Source organism: Fundulus heteroclitus, chromosome 10 (genome assembly GCF_011125445.2).
Source record: "Fundulus heteroclitus isolate FHET01 chromosome 10, MU-UCD_Fhet_4.1, whole genome shotgun sequence".
Classification (NCBI taxonomy): domain Eukaryota; kingdom Metazoa; phylum Chordata; class Actinopteri; order Cyprinodontiformes; family Fundulidae; genus Fundulus; species Fundulus heteroclitus.
This window is the reverse complement of record NC_046370.1, coordinates 18,589,636-18,614,917: the sequence shown is the minus strand read 5'-3', so window position 1 is coordinate 18,614,917 and position 25,282 is coordinate 18,589,636. Positions and strand designations below refer to the sequence as shown.

The 25,282-nt window shown below is 42.8% G+C and overlaps 2 protein-coding genes across 6 annotated transcripts in view; one reads left to right on the top strand and one right to left on the bottom strand.

Moving 5' to 3' along the window:
* The window catches only part of skap1 (src kinase associated phosphoprotein 1), a 53,178-nt gene extending 44,004 nt beyond the window's left edge, over window positions 1-9,174 (top strand). For all 4 annotated transcript variants that reach the window (XM_021323792.2, XM_036142176.1, XM_021323793.2 and 1 more), the window contains 2 exons: window positions 8,349-8,451; window positions 8,800-9,174. In XM_021323792.2, coding sequence (XP_021179467.2) covers window positions 8,349-8,441 — 93 coding nt within the window. In that variant the 3' untranslated portion in view covers window positions 8,442-8,451; window positions 8,800-9,174. The remainder of the gene's footprint in view (window positions 1-8,348; window positions 8,452-8,799) is intronic.
* Window positions 9,175-10,411: 1,237 nt separating this feature from the next.
* On the bottom strand, window positions 10,412-24,844 carry snx11 (sorting nexin 11). Of its 2 annotated transcripts, XM_012876982.3 has the most exons (7): window positions 24,597-24,723; window positions 21,950-21,989; window positions 21,586-21,672; window positions 18,900-19,000; window positions 15,873-15,968; window positions 15,572-15,796; window positions 10,412-14,099 (listed from the first exon to the last, which is right to left on the bottom strand). In XM_012876982.3, exons 2-7 carry the CDS (start codon window positions 21,971-21,973, stop codon window positions 13,025-13,027), a joined length of 1,608 nt encoding a protein of 535 aa, XP_012732436.2. In that variant the 5' UTR covers window positions 21,974-21,989; window positions 24,597-24,723; the 3' UTR covers window positions 10,412-13,024. The 2 variants fall into 2 exon arrangements, with proteins under 2 accessions (XP_012732436.2, XP_021179465.2); XM_021323790.2 differs by lacking the exon at window positions 21,950-21,989 and having other exon boundaries at window positions 24,597-24,844.
* Window positions 24,845-25,282: the final 438 nt, after the last annotated feature.

Sequence of the window (25,282 nt, the reverse complement as noted above, 5' to 3'; positions counted from 1 at the left end):
TCCCTTGTAACAAATTTTTTTTAATTAATCTGAAATCATTTTGTTGTAACAACAAAAAAATGATTCTTAGATTACGCCTGGGGCCACACTTTGGTCACCTCTGGGCCTGAACGCTTTGTGAAGATGACTCTAAAACCGCGACTTTTTCTACTTAAAGGTGCATAGTGCAAGTTTTGAAGTTAAATATTATTTCTTTTCCTTCTCATACAAGCCCTTACAATTGCCAGACGTGATAAATGAGTTTTCCTCTATTTACTGCAGTTGCCTCTATAGGCTGGATTAGTCAGTTGATGAAGAGTGATCTGGGCCGAGTCCTCTGAGCGTGTCCTGGTGTGACGCGCTGGTCGCTCTCGCTCACATGGCTACTTTGTTGAGTCTCCGTTGTAATCGATGCATTAGTGAGAAAACGTAGGCCAACTTCAATATTTATTACTTTCATACCTCAGAAGACATCACGCCTCTAAACAAAGACCCGTGCAGTCGCAGCGGCAGATGCTTTTCCTCTTCTTCCATGCACGTGCACTACACTGCTGTCATTTCAAGTTGTCGCCAGAGGGGGCAGACGTCTGCAAATTACACTATGCTCCTTTAAAATTTGGCAACACAATCAGGGTCACTGTCTATAGCAATAAATTATGTTCAGGATTGAACTTTTTGGCTGATGTCCTGAGAGGCTGCATCAATATTTCCACATAACGTGACATCACCTATTTTGAAGAAACACTCCCAAGGCATGATGCTGCCAACCCTGTACTCTATAGTCAGTGTTCTCAAGGTTACACAAAAATGGTCGTTATGGCAAAACTTTATTTTAGTTTCATCAGAGAGCAGGATAGGTTTCCAAAAACTAAGATCTTTGTCCCTGACTACAATTTTAAACCTTAATCTGGTAATAGCACACAGAGAGCACAGTTTGTGAAAACTCTCTGACACATAACCCGCAGCATGATGCCATGATACCAATGTTACAAATATACGTGTTTATAACTGAATGCAGCACATTTACGCCTCCGGTAATCGTACCCAAAGAAGAACTCGACTTACATGTCTCCTCACTTCTTGATAAATTGCCTGATTTCTTTTGATGTTCCCATGATGTCACACAAGAGAGCAGTGGGGGGTTTTTAGGCCTTAAAATCCATTCACAGGTTTGCCTCCAGTTTATGTCGGATGTTATAAATTAATCTAGCATGACATCATCATCATCTGGGCTTTCTTAATCTCTTTAAAGGTATTGTAATTTTAGCGTATGCAAACTTTTACATTTGATGAAAGCAGATGAAAGTTGTCTTTTCATGCCATGTATGCAAATATCAGGCTTGTACTGTATATTTACATTATATAATATAAATAATTCATAATAAAAGTAATGTCATATTTATGCTAGTTTGACACTGGGCTTTTTACATTTCTACTGCAAATCCAAAGATACGACGTGGATGCATTCTTAAATACCTGAAGGGTTGGTTGGTTTTACCTTGAACTAGAATCCAGCATGCTGATGGGGAGCCAGGGATTCTGTCCATATCCTGATGGATCTGTCAAACTACATTTCTCGTTTAACTTCCTAAATGTTGCAGCAACTTTGTAAATCACAAAGTTTAATCCTCTAAACATATAACACACGGGGATTTTAAACCATCCATGTTTTAGGAGCTTGCCCACTGTCTCTATTCTGTAAACCTGTAGTTTTTTTCTGTCTTTCTGTACTCTGCCTGGTTTCCTTCTACAGCGGCAGTACGGCGCAGCCTCTGCTGTTTCCCCGCGAGAGCCGCAGATTAACGTTCATTTCTGTAAATGTGGTAAAAGACGCAAGTTTAAAAGCATTTCATCGCCGAATGAATTGATTTGGGTCCAGACGTGAACTACAATGGGCCATTCTGGGACCTCTGATTTAAAAGATAAGAATCATAATTTACGTTTTTGTGTTCATTTATATCTATATGGTGTCCTTAACCTTTGATTTGTCACTGTTGCTCTGCTCGTTTATTATTTTATTTATTTTTTCGTTATTAAAATAAAACCGCCAACCAAATAACACTAAAAATAATGAAAAGGGTATTTTTAATATCTGTTGTGATCCGTGTTTTAAACTGGGCCTCTGGTTCTGAAACTAGGTCTTATTTAGGGCCGGGCCGGTGTGTGATTCTCACAGCCTCGGGTAAATACACCGTGGCCTCCTGCTCTCCTGGTGATAATTCAAACATTTAAAATACAAACATATACCATGATCTGGTGTCTATCATTAAAAAAAACACACAATTATTTCTAATTCAGCAAAGTAACCTCATTATAATAATAGTACCTATAACATAATTACAGAATTAGGATTTTGATGCATTTTGGACTAAAGAAAAATGTTGAATAGTTTTTTTTAACTATTTAATCGACATAATATGATGTATTTTATATACATTCTGATCGCTCCTCGCAGCTTGTCAGCTTAAACCAGGGTTGCATAAATCGGAGGGATCTGTGGCGCTCCTTTAGTCTCTGTGCCATCATTGTTGTGCTTTTATAGCTGGAAATGTTTTTTAAAACCGCTGGTTGTTTTTTAGGGGAAGAAAAAGTGTCTTTTTTTTTTCAGGAACAAGGCCTAGACTCTCCAGTTGCTTTGAGTTATCCCAGCTTAAATAAAACATCAGAGATCATAAACTGAGTTTTAAAGGATTTGTTTTGATTGATCCTCCAGTTTCAATACCAGAATAGTTAGCAGCTGCCGTGCCGAAGCTAAAAAGCTTGTCTTGTTTCATGATTTGTAAGATATAAAGAAAATGAAACCTTGTGTGTTGCACTCAAATGTCCAAAGTTTAATACAGCTGTTGGAAGCGAAGACATTTGAGTCTAGAAAAGTGTGTTTTCAGATGGAAACCTGGTGGAATATTTTTGTATCTCCTGCTGGGTTTTAATAGAGGGATGAAATCATGATGGTGATTTTTGCTGTAAGAACAAAGAGAGACATGCCAGGCCGCCCTACGCCTCCCTCCACCCTGGCCTGTTTTCGTTTGTTACGGGATTCGCTTTGCGGTTCACTTTTTTCGCTCTACTTTTGCTCCAGCTCGCATGTGTCAGACCTGTCCCGCTCTGGACCAGCATTCTTGCCCTCTAATTTATGTATCCCCTAATCAAAAGACTCGGGCTCTACAGGTCAGCTGTCACATTCCTGTATTCCCACGGGCACTCATGGGGAACGGCAGGATGGAGTGGGAAGAGATTTATGGCACAAACCCAGTCCAGGGTCCTTAAAACTCTGGCAGGCGTTGCTGCCACCTCTCCCTCCGTCCTCCCTTCTCGCTTCCCTCACCCCCTTTCCGCCTCCCAACCAGAATCAGGACCAGGGCGGCGGGATCAGCCAATCGGATGCGAGCTCCCAAAGCAGAGCCTCACCTCTCCTTTGGCTCAAAGTTGCTGTCGGATGGAGACTCGGAGAACGTGGATACCACTGACACCTTGTGGTGAATTCAAGCAGACATGTAGTGATCAAAAGTGCTGAGAAGATCTAAGTTCTGACTAGTAATACTTTATTTATATAAAAAAAAAGAAATGCAGTTCCAGCTCATGTTGCCTGGCGCTGCCTTCCTTTAGGGCTTCTTTTCCAGTCTTATAAGCAACAAATTTCCCTGTTCGCAACTGGAATCTGCAAAATAAAAATAAAAAAGAGGAAACATGGGCAAACAATCAGATGATAAAGTCAAGCAACAGAGACAAAGAGTGTGAAGGGTGGGGGGTGGGGTGGGGGGGCTCTTTTCTCTAGTGTGAACTCTGTCACACACCAATTTAAAGACCCCAAGCTGCTTTTGTGGCCATAGACACCGAGTCACTATAGACAGGCAAGACATCCTATTTACCGCCCAGAGTAGCAGGGGGCGAGTCTGGGGTCCGGGGTCATGCAGGAGGCAGCGGTCATCCCCCGGTCAACTACAGTAGGTCATTATTCAGCCCAAGCCAATCGCCCAGAACCGCGTCCGAGCGGCCCACCCCCCAATCCATTCCGCTTAATTATTATAAATGAGGGGCGGCATAAACAGCCATCATTACAGACACTCAGTGGCATACACAAATCCACTTTAAATTGCTATTAAGTTAGGAAGCGATCTGTAATCCCAGGCGTGCGTTAGAACGGAGCAAAGTAGGGCTTTCTTTTTATTAAATCTCACCGTCCCTGAGATATTTTCAAACGTTCTCGCGCTCTGTCATGTTTCCAATTTGGAGCCAATTCGCTGATTTAATTAAAAGCCCACTTTAAAAAAAAAAAAAAAAAACGGACACTAAGTAGCCATTCCCATCTCTGGCTCTGCACGGGTATCATCTGGGTTTTGTTTTTTTTCGTTAACTCTTTAGGAAAGCACTGAAATCAACCGTAATCTCGTCTTTTAGACCCACTTTGTGCAGCGTCCGTGTTTTCCACAGCTTGGTTCTGCTCTCTGAGTTGTTCTTTACAGAAAAAGTTATTTTCCCCCCTCTGACTAGTTTCTCTTCCCTACATCCTTCCAGTGGCCCGTGCTTGGTGACCAGCTCCTTGTAATGGCGTTTGTATATCATCCATCGTTTTATGCTACTTTGGTAAAAAAAAAAAAAAAAATCAACAACAACTATGCAAGTTGAAGCTCTTTTACAGCCACAGGGTCTATTTTTGGGATTATACGTTAACACAAAGTTAGGTCGGCACCAGCTTTTCACATCTACAGACTGAAATACTTGAACGTTACTCTCTGCAAGAGGACACCGGCCCAGTCAGGCTGCATGGAGAGCATCTGTGAACAACAGGTTCTGGGCTGGATGTAGGTCTGGACTTTGACTAGGCCATTCTAGATGCTGTGGTCCAGCTACCCCATTGTAGCTGTGGGTGGACGTTTCGGGTTGTCTGACATCAGATTCTCCCACCTCAGCTCTCTCGTCCAAACTCAGCGGGACCCTCCTGGCTGCGTCTCTGATAAATGCGCTGCGTGTCCAGACTAGTAGATTATGCGGACAGATAGTTTTGTTAGTTGTGCTGCTGTGCCATCCTCCTCCATCTTCAGATGACGGACAGAACAGGAGCTCCGGGAGATGTTCAAAGCTTGGGAAATTGTTTTATAAACTAACCCACTGACGTTCTCAACAACCCTCTGAGGCCTTCGCACAACAGCTGGGATTACGCTGAGATTAAATTACACGCCGGCTCTTAATTAGCAGCACTGGATTTTATTCAGGGGTGTTGTTTGTTAAGAAAATCGTAAATCACTTTCTAAATCTGCTCCAATTGCTGTAATGTGGAAGTTTGTGTGCTTTAACTCCACAAAAAAGAAAACGTGAGAAAGGTTCAGGAGGGGAATATTATTTGGGGTTTTAAGAGGATTCTTCAGTCTGTTCCCGGTCCTCTGGCGCTGCGCGGCGTACCTGTGCAGGACGTGAGGCGGGTTATAGATGGTGGGCTCGCTGCAGAGACCTGCAGCGCATCTGCTGAGTCCGTGCAGAGAGGATAGACGAGAAAGGAGTGAAAACAAACGGAGGGGATGCAGGCAGAAAGGCTGCCGCAGGAGAGATGGGGGAAAAGAGAGAGAGAGAGAGAGGGAACGAACGGGAGGAAGAGATGGAGGGGGCTGGAAATGTGGAAGGAGGGAGAGATTGTAACAAGCAGGCGGCGGGTTCAGCGGCAGGGCAATGAGAGACTTCCTGCGCTCCATCACGCCCAAGGCCTGCCTCAGTCAGCTGGTGGCCGAGCAGAGATGCCTCATGTGTCAGGCTTATTAGCACTCCCCCTAGTTTGTATGCATTTGGGATTACATGCGAGTGGGTGTGTTTTTACCAGGAGATGGTGTGTGTGTGTGTGTGTGTGTGTGTGTGTGTGTGTGTGTGTGAGAGAGAGAGGGCGAAAAATAGAAAGAAGGGAAAAATGGACTGATGTTTCAGGATTTTAAAGCAAAAAAAAAGGGTGGATTATCAGGAGGAGCGTGTTTTTTTGTTTTTGCTGCATAATGGCGGCGTGACACCTCGCCCGACCAAACCTCGACTCACCTTCTCCCCTCGCTGCCGGCTCGGCGAGCTGTCAGTCTGTCCTCCGCTCGGGCGCGGTGAGCGATGGGCCTATCAGGAGTGCCGCCATTAGCCAGCCCCCTGAGTGGTAAATAAACGATCGCGCCGGTACACTGCAGGTGTTGTCATGGCAACCCGCTCTCCAATGCCGGCCCCGCCCACACTCGCTCCGAGCTCTCTCGGCGGAGGAGTCACCGGGAGGTCAGCGAGTCGACGCGCGGCATCCGCCACGCCACGGCGCTGTTTGACCCCCCCCACCACTGCGGCCTCTCCCTGCCCCGCACAGAGCCGTGTCACATCCTGCTTCACCCCCTTAACCCCAAAAACACACATACACCCCCATCTGTGTTAGGCTTAGCACCGAGTTCTGCAGCCCAAACGTGGGAGCAGGCGCAGCAGAAGGACGCAGAGGAGAGGCAGGAGTGTTTTCTGTCATTTGGGTAATTCACTCTCCACAGCTTCTGGAATGTCCCCATTACAGCAGGTGTACTCTGGATGAACCCATCCCAAGTACGGCGAAGATGGACTCTGCACGCCTGACAGACTCCCGCCGCCATCGGCGCCCACTCTGCGACGCAGCAGTTGTATTAAAATGGCGGCGCTGATAATCCAAAAGACCTTTCTCTGGGAGAATTTGAGGCCGGCTGCACAGATGGGCGGCGGAGATAAATAAAACTCTCTGTCACTACGGTCGGTGGAATAGTGCTGCGACGCCCCCAAGGGAGAGCAGAACTGTTTTGCTCCCCTCTCTCCGATATGCCTTTCCTCCTCCCCCCCCCGTCCGTCTGTTTCCCCTCTCTCCCGCTCCTTTCCAACAGGAACCACAGCCAGCTTTCTGGATTTTCCCTCTCTGGTCTTGTGGGAAGCATAAAAACACCGTTTTGGCCAAACTTTTCCCCCTCGTTAGGAAGTGAGGACATCCCAGCCAGAGCCGAGAACGATGAGGCCTGGCCGAGCAACGCGCTTATGTCTTTTTGTGCTTTAAAGACTCTTGAGTCTTGTGGTTTATCACATCCAAGCGGTTCATCCATCCTCGCTGTCCAGGAAGCGCTCATTAGCTGCAGGCCTCATTCCTCTGGCTGCACAGAGGTGTCAAGCCCCGCAGATCGCCTAAACCTCTGACACGGAGCGCTTCATCATGTCCGAGGGTGTTTGCGCTCCTGCAACTAGGAGCAGAACCGGCAAATGCTCGAGCACTGATGCTGGCGCTGCCTGATAGATCCCCTGTTGGTTCAATCCGCCGGGGGACAGAGCGACGAGGGGCCGGCCGCTCTCCTCCTCTGCTGGGAGTTCAGCTCCCGCTGCTTTGATCAGATGATCAAAGGAGATCAATAAGACTCCACGAAATACTTTTAACCACACTGCTTCCTCCTGGAGTCCTATATTATGTCTTTTATTTGAGATCTTCAAATATATATTATGTAGAATATGTAATACTTACAGTTAGGAATAATATTTCTACAGATGCACACTTCAGTCACAATATATTAATACATTGTGACTGAAGTGTGCATCTATTAAATGGGTCTAATTTATTTCTTGAAAAATTAAATTGATAAATAATGCATTTAAAGATTCAAGCTTTAAATGAGAGCGTTTTGGTCTAATTTGATTTGAAGTAATCCAAAATCTTCTTTTTTTTATGTTTTCACATGTTTTTTTTTCTTCTATTGATTTAGAAAAAATGGTTTTAGAATAAGAAAATGTTTTCTAAAATATATAACATTTTATTTTTCTCTTTTGCAAACCACCCCTAAAAGTATTTATACATTGTATTATTATTATTTGGGTTATAGATATCCTTTTCCAACTTGACTCTGGTTTTTTGATGTAGAAACTTAATTTCAAATAGAGTATTTTCCGTCTTTCCAGGAAAAACAAAACGTCTCGACTTAATTAGTCTGGTGAAAAGAGGCCAGCTGCGTTTATGGCTTTTAAGCAGTTAGAAGAAAAAAAAGCTCTTTTATTTTAGGCACTCACCGTCTTGATTGCCTTGTTTACCGTTTTGCCCAGTTTTTGATGAAAACCCTGGAGGCTAATGAGCCCCTGTGTGTGTGTTAGAATATTGTAAACGGCTGTTTGTTGGAGAGGATGCAGAGTCTGCTGCATGTCCTTCGCCATAATTGACTTCAAATTATTTAAACCTGACAGTTTTTGCAGTGTCTTAGGCCTCTTTTAATTTCTTTGACACACACATTATAACCGGAGACCAAACCAAGCAAGCTGATGCTGAAATCGTGTAAAAGCATCGATGCCTGTGCTTGGATTTAGTTTCGTTGACTTGTTTTTGGAAGCCCTCAGAGACGGCATTGTTTCCTCCCTTTTGTGTCCAGGAGTACAACATCCACGGCTGGTGGGTCGGCGAACTGAACGGCACCGTGGGCATCGTCCCCAAGGACTTCCTGCAGCCCGCCTACATCCTCTGAGCTCCAACAGGTACCGACGCACTCTCTTATCATGAGCATTATGGACCATTACTGTGGCCTAATACACAGAAACAGTCCCCCTGGTACTCATCCAGATTGCCACTGAAGTATATTCAGTCGTTGACCTGCCGTTTATGGCATCTGCTGGCTGGGAGAAGTACTGCACGAGGCAATCTGAGAGCCGTAATGGCCCGGGCTGGTGAATAAATATGTGCGATGAAAGCCTGATTACAGCGATGGTTGTCCTATTTAAGAAAATGATTCTGTGATACTGTTAGATAGGCACAGCTTAAAATGGACTCTGAATTATTAATGCATGTTTTGCTGATATTTTTATTTTTTTCCCCCCCCTCCACAGCGCTGTCATCGACACATCCAGACATAACTCCACCGACTGACACTGACGCCATTTTTCTCCACCCCTACTTTTTACGATGCAGATCCTTTGTGTTTGTGCGTGGCAGCACACGCTCCTCTACACGACAGTCCCCCTTTTTATATGTCTGCTTTGATGGGGAAACCAGAACTATCACTCTGGATGTATTATTCCAGAAGTTGCTGATGCAAACTGAAAGTAAATGTTTACGTAGGCTGAGACGTTTATCAAGTATCAGAATAAGCGCCGCATGTAATCTTACAGGTGATTTCGATTACCTAAACTTTTAACAGTAAGCAGAGATGTATGTGTGTCATAAATATTTTAAATAAAGCACCAAAGTTTCTTAAATGAAAATATTTACATGTTTTTTTTGTTTTTTTTATTCTGGTTTTGTGCACTAGGTGGCAGCATTGTTTCAATAAGTACAATTTAAGAGAAAGAGGTAATGGAATAAAACAAAAAAATTAACTGAAATAACATGATTTGCACATGGACACACTAAAATATTAAATTAAGGTGAATTTAAGCTCTTGTGCTCTATATATATATATATATATATATATATATTAGTTCCTTTATTTTAAACAATAAGTATTCACACCCCTTTACAGAGTCCATATTTTGTTATGTAAGGTTTTTTTTTTTTTTTGTATTTGTACTCAAAGTAATTGAGCACAGATGCATCTTATTTCCAACTCCATTTGGATCAAGTGGTGGTAAATTGATCTCACTGGGCAGGATTTGGGAGCACAGGCTTGCTGTATTAGGGAGCACCCCAGACAGACAGACAGAAGCGACTCCTCACCAAAAAACACCTTAAACTGTCAGACCAGGAGAAACAAAACCCTCTGGCCTGACCAATCTAAAAGTCTCCACCTGGTTCCTACTGGCAGCGGCATCATGCTGTAGACGTGTTTCAGCAGCAGAAACTGGACGTCCCTATAGAGCAGGGCTGTCAAACTAATTTCTATATGGGGCCACTTTGGCATCATGAAGTCATTAAAAGGGCCGGTTGCATGTGTAGAGACGATACTTTTCATTTCATAATTTCATTCCAGTTCACACAGTAGTACAAAAAATGCACAGTAACATAAAAGTAGCACCCTTAGGCCCAGTTTATACAGTTTATCTGCAAAAAAAAGTTGATATTTGGGTGAGTTACACTTACAGGAGGCACAGTTTTAGCCACTTTATTCACTTTACAAGGATATACGCCTTTTTTTTTGGCTCTCGAGGGCCGGATTTGGCCCGCGGGCCTTGACTTTGACACCTGTGCTATAGAGGGTAGCTGGGGTCCTCGGGGCCCCACTGATCTGCACGTTTTAGGTGTCCCCCTGCTGCCATACACCTGACTTAGATAAATCAGCGATTAACTGGCTTCTGTAGTACTTGGTGGCACGCTGAGGAGGTAATGCTATCATTTGAATTGACCGTGATGAGGCAGAGGCACGTTCATAAACCTCTAGAGAGCTCTGGACACCAGCTCACAGCCAAGATGACAAGGGAAGTGTGGACAGGAGACGCTTTTGGCCACTAGGTGGCAGCGTTGTTCCATTTATGAGAAAGACGTGGCGGGATTTAAAAAAAAAAGTGTGGAAGAAGATGTTTATTGAAATTATTTTGAAATCTGTACATTTTTGGTGGATTTTTTTTCCCCCCTTTAGATCCACATTCGTTTATTTTACTTCAAAAGAAACAAAACATATTCAGTAGACAACGCAGGGTCCCTTTCAAAACGCAGCAAGAATCACGAGTATGAGAAGTAGTAGTGTGAGAACAGGTACGTCAACACGACCGGCTGGACTAGAGGCTCACATATTCATCTTCAAGAATATTTTAAAATAAAAACAAAAAATAAAACAATGGAGGAAATTACAGCAACCCACCCAAGCAAAGTGCATGTACACCCAGTGCTGTTCACCAAACGGGAGGTTCCTTTAAGTGTAATTGGAGGAACGCGGATGAATTTACATGCAAATTGTGAACCGACATTCAGAAAATAACATTATGGAAATGCATTCATCTGTTCCACATCCGGGTTAACAGAGGAGTGAACCGTAGACATGAAAACATTTACTGGCGTCCCTGAAAAAAGATGCTTTAAAAGAAACTATTTCAGCAGCATAATCACACACAAAAAGAAAAACAAAAATTAATTTGAATACATTCAAAACGGGGATAAAATCTCTTAATAGTTTTTAACAAAAATACTGGTGGCAATTTTTGGCACTACCAAGAGTCCTTTTAAAATAAATGCCATAGTCCATTTTTATTTCACACTGGGTTATTTTTAAAGTTGATCAGAGTTTTTAGGAACTTTTCATCAGAAATGCAGGACTTTTCACTCCACATTAGAAATACATGTTTTTAATCAAACCCTCCGAGGATACAGTCGTCACCATCAGTGGTCTAAAGATAGCGCTCTGGGCTGCAGTTCTCCCGACGTCAGCCTTTTCTTCCTCTCTTACCATCGTGTCATGTCAGAAAATCATGGATTACTCATTTCCAGAAACTGGTCAAATAAAAACTAACTTTCAAAGGGATTTGTAATAATTTTGCCACCACTAATTTTGTTAAAAACAATTTTTTTTAACATGTGCTTAAATTAAAGGTTGGATTTTTTCTGCAGATTAAGCTGCGGTGAAAGATTCATTTATCAGGTGGTCTCTGGATATATTTCTTTAGCCTTGCGACAAACTCTTCAAAGTTCACATTTTATCACTAAACGCGTAGTCGAGGCTCTTTGTTGGTGACTCATATCAACAATAAACTGATCAATTATGTTTTTCTGTTATCATCTATTATTTTGTCCAGGCAGCAGGAGCTGGCCTTTTCATTTTCTTTGGGCTAAAATGCATCAAAATCGATGCTGACCAACACAGCCGTCATTTATAAACAGGAGGATGCCGATAAGAGACCTCTTTGCTATTATGAAGAACACCTTTCAGAACATCCAGTTAAAAAAAAAAAGCCCTCTGGGTTTGTGCCGTAAAGCCTCAGCGTGGCAGCTTGAACTTCAACGTTTTCCGAAAAACAGCTTAGGAAAAATGTTTTAAACAAGATTTTAATAGTTCTACTCCAGTTTAGTTTCCATCTTATAAATCCTCTTTAAGATGGCAAAAATAAGGAAGAGGGTTAAGAAGCATCCTCCTGTGAACGCTGTAACTCTAGCGCCCTCTGCTGGTCAGGATAGATTAAACTGCTTGATCAGCTGTTTTTAAAGGCAGCAGCAACAATGAGGAAACCCCAAATCTAAAGCTGCTTCTCTGGGATTAATATGACTTTAATTAAACATTATGAGGATGATTTATGCCTTCCATAAGTATTCGTACCCCCTTGTAGTTTTGTCACTACAAACCACAAATGTGTTTTATTGGGATTTAATGCGACAGACCAGCACAATGTCCTGCATAACTGCACTGCTTTAAAACACCTGATCGAATAAAACCTGAAGTGCGTTCATCGGCCTTTATTCAAATAAAAATCCAGCGCAACAAACTGCCTTTCAGAGCCACCCCGCTGGTAAACATTACCCACGTGTGTAATTTAATCTCAGTATGAAATCAAGCTGTTCTGCGGAGGCCTCAGAGGCTTGTTAGACGACGTTACAGGAGCAGCATCCTGCCGACAAGCTGCTGAACACCGGCTGTGAATATGCGCGGCCATCACAGCGCCATTATTTATTCACTTCGTTAAAACGTTATGTACTGTTCTGTTAGTGTTATCCAATCGGAAGTGGTTTTTAAAGCCTTTTACTTCACCGCAGTTCTTTTATATCTATGTAGAAAACATTTATCAGGATGTAAACGACCAGGAAACGCAGGAAAAAAAGCTGTGAAGTTTAAAACGGGGTTAGGTTATAAAACGTCCTGCAGCCAGAGCTACCGTGGTAAAGGTTTAGGTCAGAGCCTAACTGTGGGCTAGAACGGCCCAGTCAAAGTCCAGATCTAACTACGGTTTTCTATGTGTGTAAAGGATTTGCAGCTGTAACTGCAGGAAGAGGCAGTTCCAGACGTTTGTTTGTTAGAAGCCGCGTTTCCTTTTCCCTTCGTATCACAATGAGCTTCTATTATTGTTGGTCTGACATGGAAATCCCAATTAAACACTGAAGTTTGTGTTTGCAGCGTGAAAAAAAAAACCTGAAAAAGTTTAAATAGTACGGCAAGGCACTGTGTATTTAACGGAACATCTCTTTGTGCCTCTTTCACGGTTCTGCGGGAGAAGAAACTAGCGCTTCGTGGTTCTGGCCCAGTGACGGCGGAGCGGCTTTAGTTGGGTAGCTTTGGTTCCAGCTCTCCTCTGAGCCGCCCACAGGTATGGAGACGGGTGCTTGGTGGTTTGTAAACGTACCATCGTCTACTCCGGGCTGACAGCTGGTCCCTAAGATGCTAAAGTCACAGTTTTCAGTCAGATCTCCGTCGGCTGCAGCGGCTTTGGGCTCTGGACATTCACCGTTGGTGGTGCACGGCTGACCGTCTGCCTCGTCCCCGTTACATCCGTTCATGTAAAAAACGGCCCGGCCGGAGCCGTCCGCTTCCGACCCGTTTCTGACCCCATCGGGAGGCGACTTCACCTGCATCGCCTCCTCCGCCTCCCCGCTTAGACTTTCCTCCTCGCTGCACCGCACGATGCTGTCATTGGAAGACGGCAGCGAGCGGCTGTCCTCCTCGCTGTCCTCTCCGTCCCCGTTTTTGGCTTCTGCTCGGTGCGAGTCACTGCCATCCTCCTCCGGTTCCCCCTCCACAGTCTGCCTCTCCTGGCGAGTTCCTGACTGAGGCGCAGTCTCCTCTCTGCTGTCCGTCTCGTTACCTGGTTTGACGTCTTCTGACGCGGCGTGGCTTCCTCCTGCCTCCTGCTCGTCGTCCTCCACAGTCAGGACCTCTTCAGAGCCTACACACATTACAGACTCTGATTTCCTCCTTTCTTCAGAGGCCGGGGGAGCAGTTTCGTCCTCAAAGACGTCGTCCCCTTCGGGCGAGTGTACCTCCACGGGAGTCTGGATCACGCAGCTTAGCTCTGCAGAGCCGAGGCTCTCTGAATCCGTCTGGATCTCCCCCAGATAGAAGGAGACCCTGGCGGAGGCGCCCCCCTCGACGACGGCCTCCAGCTGGTCGCTCCTCTGGGAGATCCTTATGGAGGCGTCGCCCCCCCGCCGCGTTTCGTCTGGCCTCTGCTCACAGAGCTCCAGTATGTCTTCCAGGGGATCTGAATCTGCCCCTGGGACGGGTTTAGGGTGGATAGTCGGGTGCGGCTGTAGGGAAGGCTGGTGAGGAGCCGGACTGTGGAGAGGAAACAAGAAAAAAAATTTATATCCACCGACACACACCACCGGTCTAAAGTCTGGATGGCTTTTCCTCGCGTTTATCACCTAGATTGTAGATTCATGGAGAAGACATTGAAACCATAAAGCAAAAGGATGTGGAATTATTAAATCCATCCATCCATTTTCCGTCACGCTCATCCCTGTTGGGGGTCGCGACTTATTAAATAACTTAAATAAATATTTCTATTTCCTCAGATTAGCCCCTTTGTTTTACAACCAAACGAGAAAGTGTGTCCGAACTTCTGGCTGGTTGTGCAACTAAAATAAAAAAAATCACACGTGGAACGGAGTCCTCTAGTATAAAGGGTTGTTCACCAGATACAGCACTTACATCTGGTTCATACAAGTCAACGTGTAATGAGACGCAGCTTTCAACAGAAGCTGCAGGACGCTGAGCCCGTTGTTCTGAGCCAGACTGATCCAGTTTCACTCGTCATCGTTACTACAGTCTGTAGAGTCTGAGCTTCTAGACCAGGGGCCTGCAACCTTTACAGTCTAAAGAGCCATTTTGCAGACAGTCAACTTGAATTAAACTCGTTCAGAGCCGCAAATGTTGCCTGGCCTTTTTTGATAAAGATCTACTGTAGAAAATATGTTGTCTTCGTTAAAAAAACAACACTCTTTTATGTCAATTTTGAGGCTTTAAAAAAAAGAGGATGGACGGGATGTTGATATTTGTGGATAATAATGTAAAAAAATAAATAAATCATAGCTTCTAACATATTAAAAAAATATTGATTTAAAATAAAATATTACTGGCATTTTCAGCATCATTCTGGTGTTAAAATTAAAAGCAATTATTGCAAAAAAAATAATTAAAAATGCTAAACCCTGCATTTACTATTATTATTACATTTAAATACCATAATGAAAGTAGAATTTGTAGCCAAAGTTATTAAGCAGGCCCAAAGAGCCACAGGTTGCAGACCCCCGTTCTACACCATTTTAATGTGTAAAATGCAAATATTAATAATAATGATGGACAAGATTTCTACACAGGTCAGGATTTAAATGTGGAGCTAGAAGATACAGGCGATGGATGGATGGAAGAAACGGCAGAGGGATCGATAGACGGCTAGTTCCTGATGAGAGGTTGCAGTGGCAGATGAGTTTATAGACAACAGGATGGAGAATAAACTTTTCCATAATTCTAGCTTCTTCTGAAAGGTGGAAAACACTTAAACCTGATATTTTTCATGCGTCTCCAGGTAAACACTGACGTTCATACTGGATTATAACCAGATCTACCTCAGTAAATATATTTTAACAAGGAGCAAAACACTTTTCATACCAACATCAATTTTATGATAGACGGTATTTTTTTTAATGCTTTGAACTAAACGTTTGATTAAAATTATGCATCTAGAAGTCATCCAGATTATTTCAGATTATACCCGCCTCCTCTCACACCTGCAGCCCTCCTCCTACCTTTCCATGGACTCGTAGGAAATGGTCAGACTGGGATCCCTGACGGAGTCCTCCTGCTGAGCCTGAGCCAGCCCCCGATTGGACGAGGCGTAGGTGAGGATGGCGTCCGTCACGGAGTACGGCGTGAGGCCCTGAACGCAGTCCTGGATGTGACCGACGGGCAGCTGGGTCTGCAGGAACAGGTGGAGCTGGCTGTCCGACAGGCAGACCGTGGTGTGCACCACTCTAAACCCAGAGCAGACGCTCCGTAAAAACCTTACAGCACACAACCAACTTTGTTCAGAAAAGAAAAAAAACTGACTTGTCCAAGAAGACTTGAAGTCCTCTTCGTCTTTTCTCCAGGAAGTCCTCATTGTTGAAGGAGAAAAAGGATTTTCCAGGAAGGTCTGGGACCGGACTGAAGAAAAAAAAGGTTTTATTTTTCTTTGCTTGGCTACAAACGTCTGACACAGAGCTGGGCGACACGGCTTAAAAATTATATTTCTGATTTCATTACGCTAAATTCATTTAATCCATCTTTCTTCCTCTCCCTTTCATTCCATAAAAACTAATTATTATTTTAAAGAACCTGTTTTTATTTCATTCATCTTGTCTGTGAATTGACCTGAACTCCAACTAAATACAAGCGGTTTGTTAAAGTGACTTGTCTTAGGGTAAATCTGTAGAGAAAAAGTTTCCTCTTTATCATATTTAAAAAAAGATATTTTCTTAAATTTAGATTTAACATCTTCCCCTTTTGGGACCGATATAGAGCAAAGTTTCATGAAAGCCCAAGAACTGCATTGGCAAAAAAAAAATAAAGAAAATTCAGAAATTCCAAAAAAAGAAATCTTCATAAATTGCAAATTTTAATTAATCGATAAAATCAATTTATCGTCCAGCCCTAGACTGACATAATGACAAACACAAACACTGATGCATAAAATGGTACGCTGTTTTTAAACATGTTAATAACTGCTCTGAGATGTAAATCAACATTTAGAATTAGGTTTAAGTTGCTGTAAGGTCAATTACTGTGTCTCAGTGTGCCTTTTTATCAGAAGAAAAATAGCATTTTAAATTTAAAAAGTTTAGGAAGAAAAAAAAATTTTATATATAAATACTCTACAGTTAAGTTAAACAACATAATCTGATTCAATGCGGTTTCTTTATGTTGCTTTTCCACTACAAACATCTTGAAGCTCTTAACAAAACAAACCAATTCTTCATATGATCCAGATGAGCCCACATTATTTCAAAACAATTCAATAAAAATACATCGATAAACACAAAAAAGAAAGGAGAATATGGTAAAAACAAGCCAAGAGGTGCCATTTTACCCCCCATCATCATCAGGATGGTAACGAAGGTATAAACAAAGATCACTCAAAGCAGACAAGAGTGGCATCTTTGGGTCAACATAACAACCATTTGACACCATCTATATGCCAGTCTGCTGTTTGGCAGACGTCCCAGAGAAAATAAAAATCCGTTTGCTGCACTCTACTGGGACTTTAACTGGACCGGCGCTTGGTTCGGATCAGGGCTGAGCTCTCTGACAGCGAAGCCTTCAGGTGAAACTAAAACCTGCGGGGAAGCCCCTCCGGCTCATCGTTAAGCACAGCGGAGGATCTGTGATGCTGTGGAACTGGCTCTCGTCTAAAGGCCCCGAGAACCCTTTTAAGCCCCATTTACACTACCCTTGTTAAACAGATCCAAGCCGAGACCAGTCCGAGCTTGGATCTGATGACCGTTTACACACAACGCTATCTTGGTTCCTTGGTTGCTCCTCGCCTCCTAGTGACAATCTGCGGTACTGCTGCTCTCTGGGATTGAAGGCGGGACCGAGCAAATCAAAATGACGGTGCCAGTAACATTCAGGATGTTATGATTGGACAGAGTCGGCTTTTGGGACGTGGATAAGACAAACAAACATCTAATAAGGATTTACAGACGCGGGAAACAACAACAGACGCTGAGGTTTATAAGCAGAATCATCTCTGGAAACCGTGTGGCACGGTAAGGAAGCTAGTATTTTTATGAATGTCTGAAATTTGTCTGAATGGAGTTTGAATCGGGACGTTCAGCCAGACACGCCGGAAAACCCGCGGACAGTCAGCTGACTGTAAGAGGATGACGCGGTCTGCTCATGCGCTCTTCGTTATCAGATAACCGGGATAAAAAAAAAAACAGTCCGAGACCTACTAGGGAACTGGTCCGCAGTTAGCGCGGTCCGGTTATGTTTAGCGCGGTTAAGTTCAGTCTGCTGACCATTTACACACAAGATTTATCTCGGTTACCGAGCTCGGACTGGTCTCGGCTCGGTTAAAAAAGGGTAGTGTAAACGGGTAATAGATTGCATCACATTTTGAGCTTCTTAAAATCACAGGGCGGTTTAAATCAAACTCTGAACGTTGAAAACTGGACGCCATTGGGTCTTCCCCGTAGGACAATGACTCAAGTCAACACTGAAAGCATTCACCAGTCAAAAACAAATAAAGAAGGTGATCTCAGACCAGTGTTGTAGTACTCGAGTCCGAGACTCGAACTCGAGTCCGAGTAATTAGCTAAATTTAGAGACTCGTGACCTGACTTGGACTTGAGCACTGATGACTCGAACTTGGACTCCTACAATCAGATCATTCTGACTCGGAAATTGAGAAAAAGACTCGACTTTTTTTATATCATTAGGCTATAATTTTAATAAGTCATTAGAATATTATTTGGTGTATGATTTTAATATCCAAGTTATTAGTGCAATGGAATGTTACTGCTTCATGTCATACATCACACGTCACGGCATGTTCAGACACGGCTCAGACTTGACTCGGATTTTTTTTTAAATGACTTGGACTTGACTCGGACTTGAACACTGGAGACTCGAACCTGGACTCGGACTCGAGGCATAGTGACTTGACTACAACACTGTCTCAGACCGCAGTCCTATAACAAAAAACTTGTTTTCTGTGACAAAAGCATGAATAAAGCTCTATTTGAACGGGTTATTCTGTGTCCAGCTGATTAGTTTCTTTATTAAAACGGGAATAATTCAGATGAACGCAGAGAAACCTGATAAATCGATAGTAAAAGCATCACTGCTGTGTGTCAGCGTTGATTCACTGATTGCATTAACAACTCATGAACTAACCTAACTGAGAAAAGCTAATGTTGATCCTTTTGCAGGTTTTTAAATCAACTTCACGTTAACCAGAAACCGGTGCAAAGACCCCCTCCGGATGACAGAGCTTTAAGATGTTTGCAGGACATGAATTGATTTCTTTCAGTACAATATTGCGTTTTTGTTATTTTTGCTGAACAGCAAACTTAAGAACAGGAGCGTCTGACTTACACCAAGCCGGCATTCTTCTGCAGCTTCTTCCTGAGCCACTCAAACTCGCTGTAGCGCCGCCGAACGCAGGACGTCTTGGCCGTGAAGGCTTTGCTGTTGGTCTGAGAGCGAGACAGAGGAGTGTGGAGTCACCAATCATGCAGGACCAGCTAAACAAATACTCTGAAATCCCATCAGATCACTGGTGAATAGCTGGTTTAGTTAGATAAATCGCAACAATCTGACTTTGATCTGCAAATTTCCGGTTTTCTTTCTGATCTGACCAGCCTTGATTGATTGATCCTGATCTTTTTTTCCCCCCATAAACACACAAAAGAGATCAAACAGTAACATATGCTCCAGGTTGTTCATTAGAGCTAATAGTAGTTTACAATCCAACAAAAGCAATAAGAACGACGAGATTAAACCCATTTATGCCTCTGAACATTGGTCTCTACCCCTTAGCCGATGTTTTATAAACTTACAGCTACATGCTGTTGGTTTTTGCATTAAAAAAAAAACAACAACTAACAAAAGTAATTTCCTCCTGGGATCATTAAAGTATGGCTGAGTCTGAGTCATTTTGAGTCTTTTACATGCTGTTGGTTTTTGCATTAAAAGACTCAAAATGGTGGGAGTTTTTAGTTTTAAGCAATTAATAAAGAAAGAAAAATGAAAGCAGATTTTTGAGAATTATACACGGTGATCAAAAGGAAATTGACTGACTGGTGCATCTTTAAACCGATAAAGTAATCTTTCCTACCCAAGCCCTCTGAAAAGATATTTAAAAGTACGTCGGATCATTATTCTGCTGCAGGGAGATTACCTAAAATGTTAAGTTATTCATGTTTAACACGGAAAAAATACAGAGAATCCGACTCCGCTGAGAATAAACAGCTTTAAGTAAACAAACACAGCTTTATCTATTAAAGCTGCGTAAACGGTCACAGAGCTTATAGCCGGTGGGAGGCTTCAGCAGATGTCGGGTTTGTTCCAGTAACGTGTGACAGTCCGCTGGGATGTCTGCGTCACGAGCTGCTCCCCCCCTGAGGTCCTGCTACAGACTCGACTTGAAGCCGTGACGGTGAGAGCAAGTCCTGAGGGACATATTTTCATCACTCCTCCCTCTCGCTTATCTTTACTGGCACACTTTGAAAGAGCTGCAGTCGTGAGTAAAATCATGCATACAGGTGTGCGTCGACACGAGGCCAAGCAGGAAAGACATCAGCAATCATCTCAGAGAAGCAACCCTTGCTGAATATCAATCTGGAAAGTGTTATTTATAAGGGGTTTTAACCAACTAAATGAAGCTCATTTTACAGCGAGGAAGGTTGGTCACAAGCAGAAAACATTTAAAACTGTTACTGATCTCATTAGGATGCGATGTCCCCCACAAGACCAGACCACGTAACGCTTCACACTCCACGGCCCTCAGTTAGCTTATTAAATGTTAAAGTTCATGACAGGACAGAAAAAAATAAACATTAAGAACAGTTAAAGGAGAAAATAAAAAGGAAGTGCCACCGCACACAACAGCAGCACACGGTGGAGGAGGTGCGATGTCCAACAGCTGAAGCTTGGTCCCAACTGGGTCGACAACGGGACAAAGATCCCAAACACAGCAGCCAATCAGCAGCAGGGCGGCTGGTGACCAAACAAATCAAGGTGCTGGAACGGCCTAGTTAAAGTCCTCAGACCCAGGAACGCTGCGTCACTAAGCCCCGCCCCCTTCAAAGAGTTCAGAGTTATTTTTCTCCTCCCTTTAAAAACGTGCAGTTTTGGTAAAAGTTGGTCAAATAAAGGGTGGAGTTTATCTACAAATGGGTCACTAAGCAACAGCATAAAACGGCCAGGGCTGCGCGAGAAAAATACCTTTGAAAATTTTTGATATCTATCGATCAATGTGATTTTTATTTTATTGATATGCTTTTTTTTTTCTCCATATCGTCCAGTCAATGAACATCAATGAACTTGGACAGAGGAGTGAAAGTAAATTACTCCAACACGGCGTGAAGTCACCAGCGACGCCTCAAGCAGCCGGATCACGGAGTGCGCTCAGGTTTGTCCCCGTGGCCGTGCTGCCAGTCGAGGAAACTTTATTCTCCTCATGTCTGTATCGTGATCTGCCAGCATCCAGGCCTCTCGCACGTTTATCCAAAGCCTCCGGGGATCCCTCAAGTCTCTAAACAACAGATCTAAAAACAGTCAACCAAACAAAGTGACGCGGGATCACATGAGGTCATGTGATCTTGGTCAATTTCATGAGTCAACACCCACACTACGCATCCATCCGTGCGAGAGGCTTTTACTGCTGACAAAGCATTCTTCAACCCCAGCCGCTGCCTTGACAACGCCATCAACTAAATGAAACCTTAGGAATCCATCTGCTCAGAGGAGAGGAGCGCAAAAAAAACCTTAAGATTAAGTTTGTAGATTTTGATAGCAAACATATATTATACTTCCGTAGAGCCACGAGACACTGGGAGAACCGTTGGGTGTGTTTGGTGTCTTAAGTTGCTGCGCAGGTTTTTTTTAAAAGACTCACTCACAGATGCCCGTTTTTAACAATGTTGGTTGAACGTCTTCGCAAATACCTTTCCCAAGAAAAAACAAGTAAAAAAACAGAGTTAACTAAAACAAATAGGAGCATTTCAGCAGTATCTGAGCAGCTTTATCGGTCCAGCGGGATTTCCCTGCTCACACTCACATGTAGGAATATCTTGTAGTCGACGTAGGAATTCCAAGAACCCTCGTTCTGAGTGCGCGGATCCTGGACTCGCACTGCAACAAACTCCTACAAGACAGAGACGGAGACGGTGAGACAAAAATACCAATAATAAAAAGACTGCAGGGGAAACGATCGAGGAACAGCATGTGCCTCTTTTGCAAAGAAAGGAGGGAGGAAAAAAAACAAAACTCTCCAAATACCAATTAACGGTAGTTATTGCTCCCCGACACCCCAGTGGAAGTTTATTTTTTTATTTTTTTTGCTGTCCTGCATATAAATGACCAAAAGGAGAACTGGCGATAGAGATTTCCTCTGTGGAGGAGAAGAGAGGGAAGTTACTCACATCGTCTTCGTGATTACGGATCATTCTACCGAGAACCGCACTGCAAAAGAGAGAGGGAGACACAGACAAATGGCTTTAGAGAGCGCGGCCATGCCGGCGCATTTTCACTACTTATGTCAGAAGTTGATGAATCATCCGCCAAAGGAGAAGCTGGTCGGTTCAAATCAGCCGAGTCACTGGTGTGGGCACTTTTTTCTTCTTCTATTTTTAATCCCCTGTTTATTAAACAGCATCAAAAAACAACAGCTGCCATAGTTTTCTGTCTATAAGTGAACCAACCAACGGCACAAACTCTGATTAAACGTACCGACATTTGCTTTCACACATGATAATGACTTGACCATCTTATAACTCCTTAAATTTTACTTTCTCAAACAAAGTATCTGAGGCACATTTCTAAGCGTTTTTTTGAAGCGTTTTAGTCCTCAGAAAACTGTAAAATCTAATAATAACCTGAACCTATGGCACACAGAAACAGAAGATTTATGGGCGTATCTCTCTGACCGCTTACATTAGTCGTTTTAAAGTGAATATCTGCGTTTTATCCCCATGAACGAAGCATTTAACACAACTGGATGATTGTAACGATCAGTTTCAAGAAAACGACATTAAAAAAAATAAAACACATTTCACCGATTTCTACAGCCTTGACTTCCACAAAGCTGTTAGTGGACCAGTAAAAGCTTTCGGTTGAAAAATGTGGATAAGCCATCTCGATAAAAAAAAAAAAAAGAAAATGCAAATATTGCCGCGATCTCAGCTTGCATGTCTCACCCAGCAGAGTTCAAATAGGTTTTTCCTTTAGTCAGACAAATCTGGACGGAAGTGTTGTAACGGACCCTTTGAGCTCGGTGGAGGGCCGAGGATGATGAGCAACGGAACGGTCTATAATACAATAACAACTTTACGCTCATAATCATTATTATTTCATCTTCCACTTATAGCTCTCTGTTTGACTGTGGCCACTTTTTACCAGTGGTCAATCCAATGGTGGCTCTATTCATCATTCTGTCTGCATTTCTCTGGGTGTGTTGCTAAGGTGGACCTTTGAAAATCCTTACAGACAACAGACTTCTTCTTTCTAAAGATGTTTATCTTCTTGTTGTTAGGACTTATGCACCAAAGTTCTGCTAATATTGAGTCACAACTCTCGTTAAAATACAACGCAAACATGTTTTTACTGATGTATATTTAAATCTTCTACACTGTTTGCTATCCATTGTCAATATGTTTTGTCGGTAAGCGTTTCTTTTTTCGTTGACATCGAGACTTGTGTAACATTTGTTATCGTTGTGTCCTTTTGATTATGTGAAAGCAAAGAGAGAAAAAGCAATATCGGCTACAGGAATCAGCCTTAAAAAAAGAAATAATAACAATAATGATAAAAAAAAAAAAAAAATCGGCAGGACATATCAGGGAATCGGTTAGACTTCTCGATCTCTCCCGCTTTTAGTGACTGAGAGGCAAAACCTCTTGGACAGTGCTGTGAGGAACTATGTGATGGGTGAAAAGAAAGATAATTATTTGTTAGCATATACTTTTTTTGTAGCTTCTGCAAAATTACCTGACCAGGAACTTAAAACGCTATAACTATCCTCATTTGTAAACCTTCATTCCTGTATTTATACCAACACTTCACACAAAACTATGATAAACAAATGTCTTAACTGAAAAACATACAAGCAGCCATTAACTTATTGCTACTCCTGCAAATATATATATATATATTGAACCTCATGGTTAAAATCTTCATAGCTCATGCTATACATATATGTATTGCTTTTTCTGACACACAGACATAAGCAAATCCTTTAAATGACAAACTGCCATTAAGTAGTTACAAATATGTCTGTGTTTTAGGTTTTTCACGACCTAAAATATGTCCATATGGCCAAATGTGTCGTAGCTGTAGGCAAGGCAAGAGGAAGTCGGCGTCTTTCAGCCAGCTGGCCAGCAGTGTGCAGCAAAAGGTGGTTGGAGAGGGGATACTGCATTTCTCCACGCTTCACACAGCCAAAGGAAAACTCTGGTGGAGTTTTCTGGTGAAATATTAGCAATTCTTTTTAGGAACCTTGATACCAGCTCATGCCTGAGCATTTTAAAATAAAATGTATATAAAATGAACTTAATTTTCTAATTTTGTTTTGAACGACTGGAGGTGCTGTCAAACTTGTAACTCCAGTCACAAGTGCTTTCTGGGCATGATGCTTGTAGACGAGCTGACTTTCCTTCAGAAATAACAGTAATTTTTGTTGTTAGCTTACGGTATTTGGAATTAGAAATGGACAAAAAAAAAAGCGAGCGTGCGGAGAAGTTAGAGTGAGAGAAGTGCCACAGAAAACAACATTGCATTAAATAAATAAATAGAAAAGCTTCCGCCGATGTGTGCCTCCATCGTTTAAAACTAGTGCCCGTGGTCACTGACACGGTAGCCTCGCTCTCCTGTCACTGCCATGTCTCAGCGCCAGAGGAAACTAAATAAGTTGTTCACTCTTATTTACAAAAAATAACTTCTGACTAAAACAGAGCAGCTGTTACTTTGTCAACTATTTCTGTTTTTGCTCTCCACTGGCCTGATTGATTTTTTCATTGTTATTATACTTGTAAACAAGATGGCTAATAGTTCAGCTAATCGACAGCGACTTACTTTCACAAAGTCTCCCGTGGCTTCTCGTTCGCTGCCCGGCCCGCTGTTGTCAACGCTGCCCCGTTTGTCGATGTTTGTTGTTTGGCGAGAGAACAAAACCTTCCACTTGGAGGGCTGAGCCTTGTTTTCGCCCCCTTTCTCCATTTGGCAAGTCACAGTCGCTGCTGCTACGTCCCATTGCGTCACCACGTTGCGGGAGATCACGCTTGGTACGTTCGGAGCGTAACGAGGGCGGGGCCACAAGAACAGACGCCGTCAGCGTGTCCGCCATATTGTGAGTGGAAAGTTTTGCTAGGAAAGAAATGGGGTACATAGGGGTGCTTTTAAAATGAAATTTATGTTCCACTGTTTCTAATTTATGTTCATTAAAATGACAACTATGGCAAAACTAATTATGTGATAAAAACAGACAAGCAATATCTGCAAATCAAAATAAGATATTATGTAACTTGGGGAACTCAAAGTTAACCTAAACATTAATTGACCCCGGAAAATAAACAAGTCACTTTAATGAATGTATGCTGGTGAAGATTCTCAGTCATCCAGGCCATGGTCATTCCAAGAAAAAGCAACTGGACTTGTTAAAAAACAAAGCAACTGGACTTGTTATCCGTAGTAGAAGACGTTTCGCTTCCTCTCCAGGAAGCTGGAGTAGTGTGGAGTAACAAGCCTTGTACTGGCTTAGA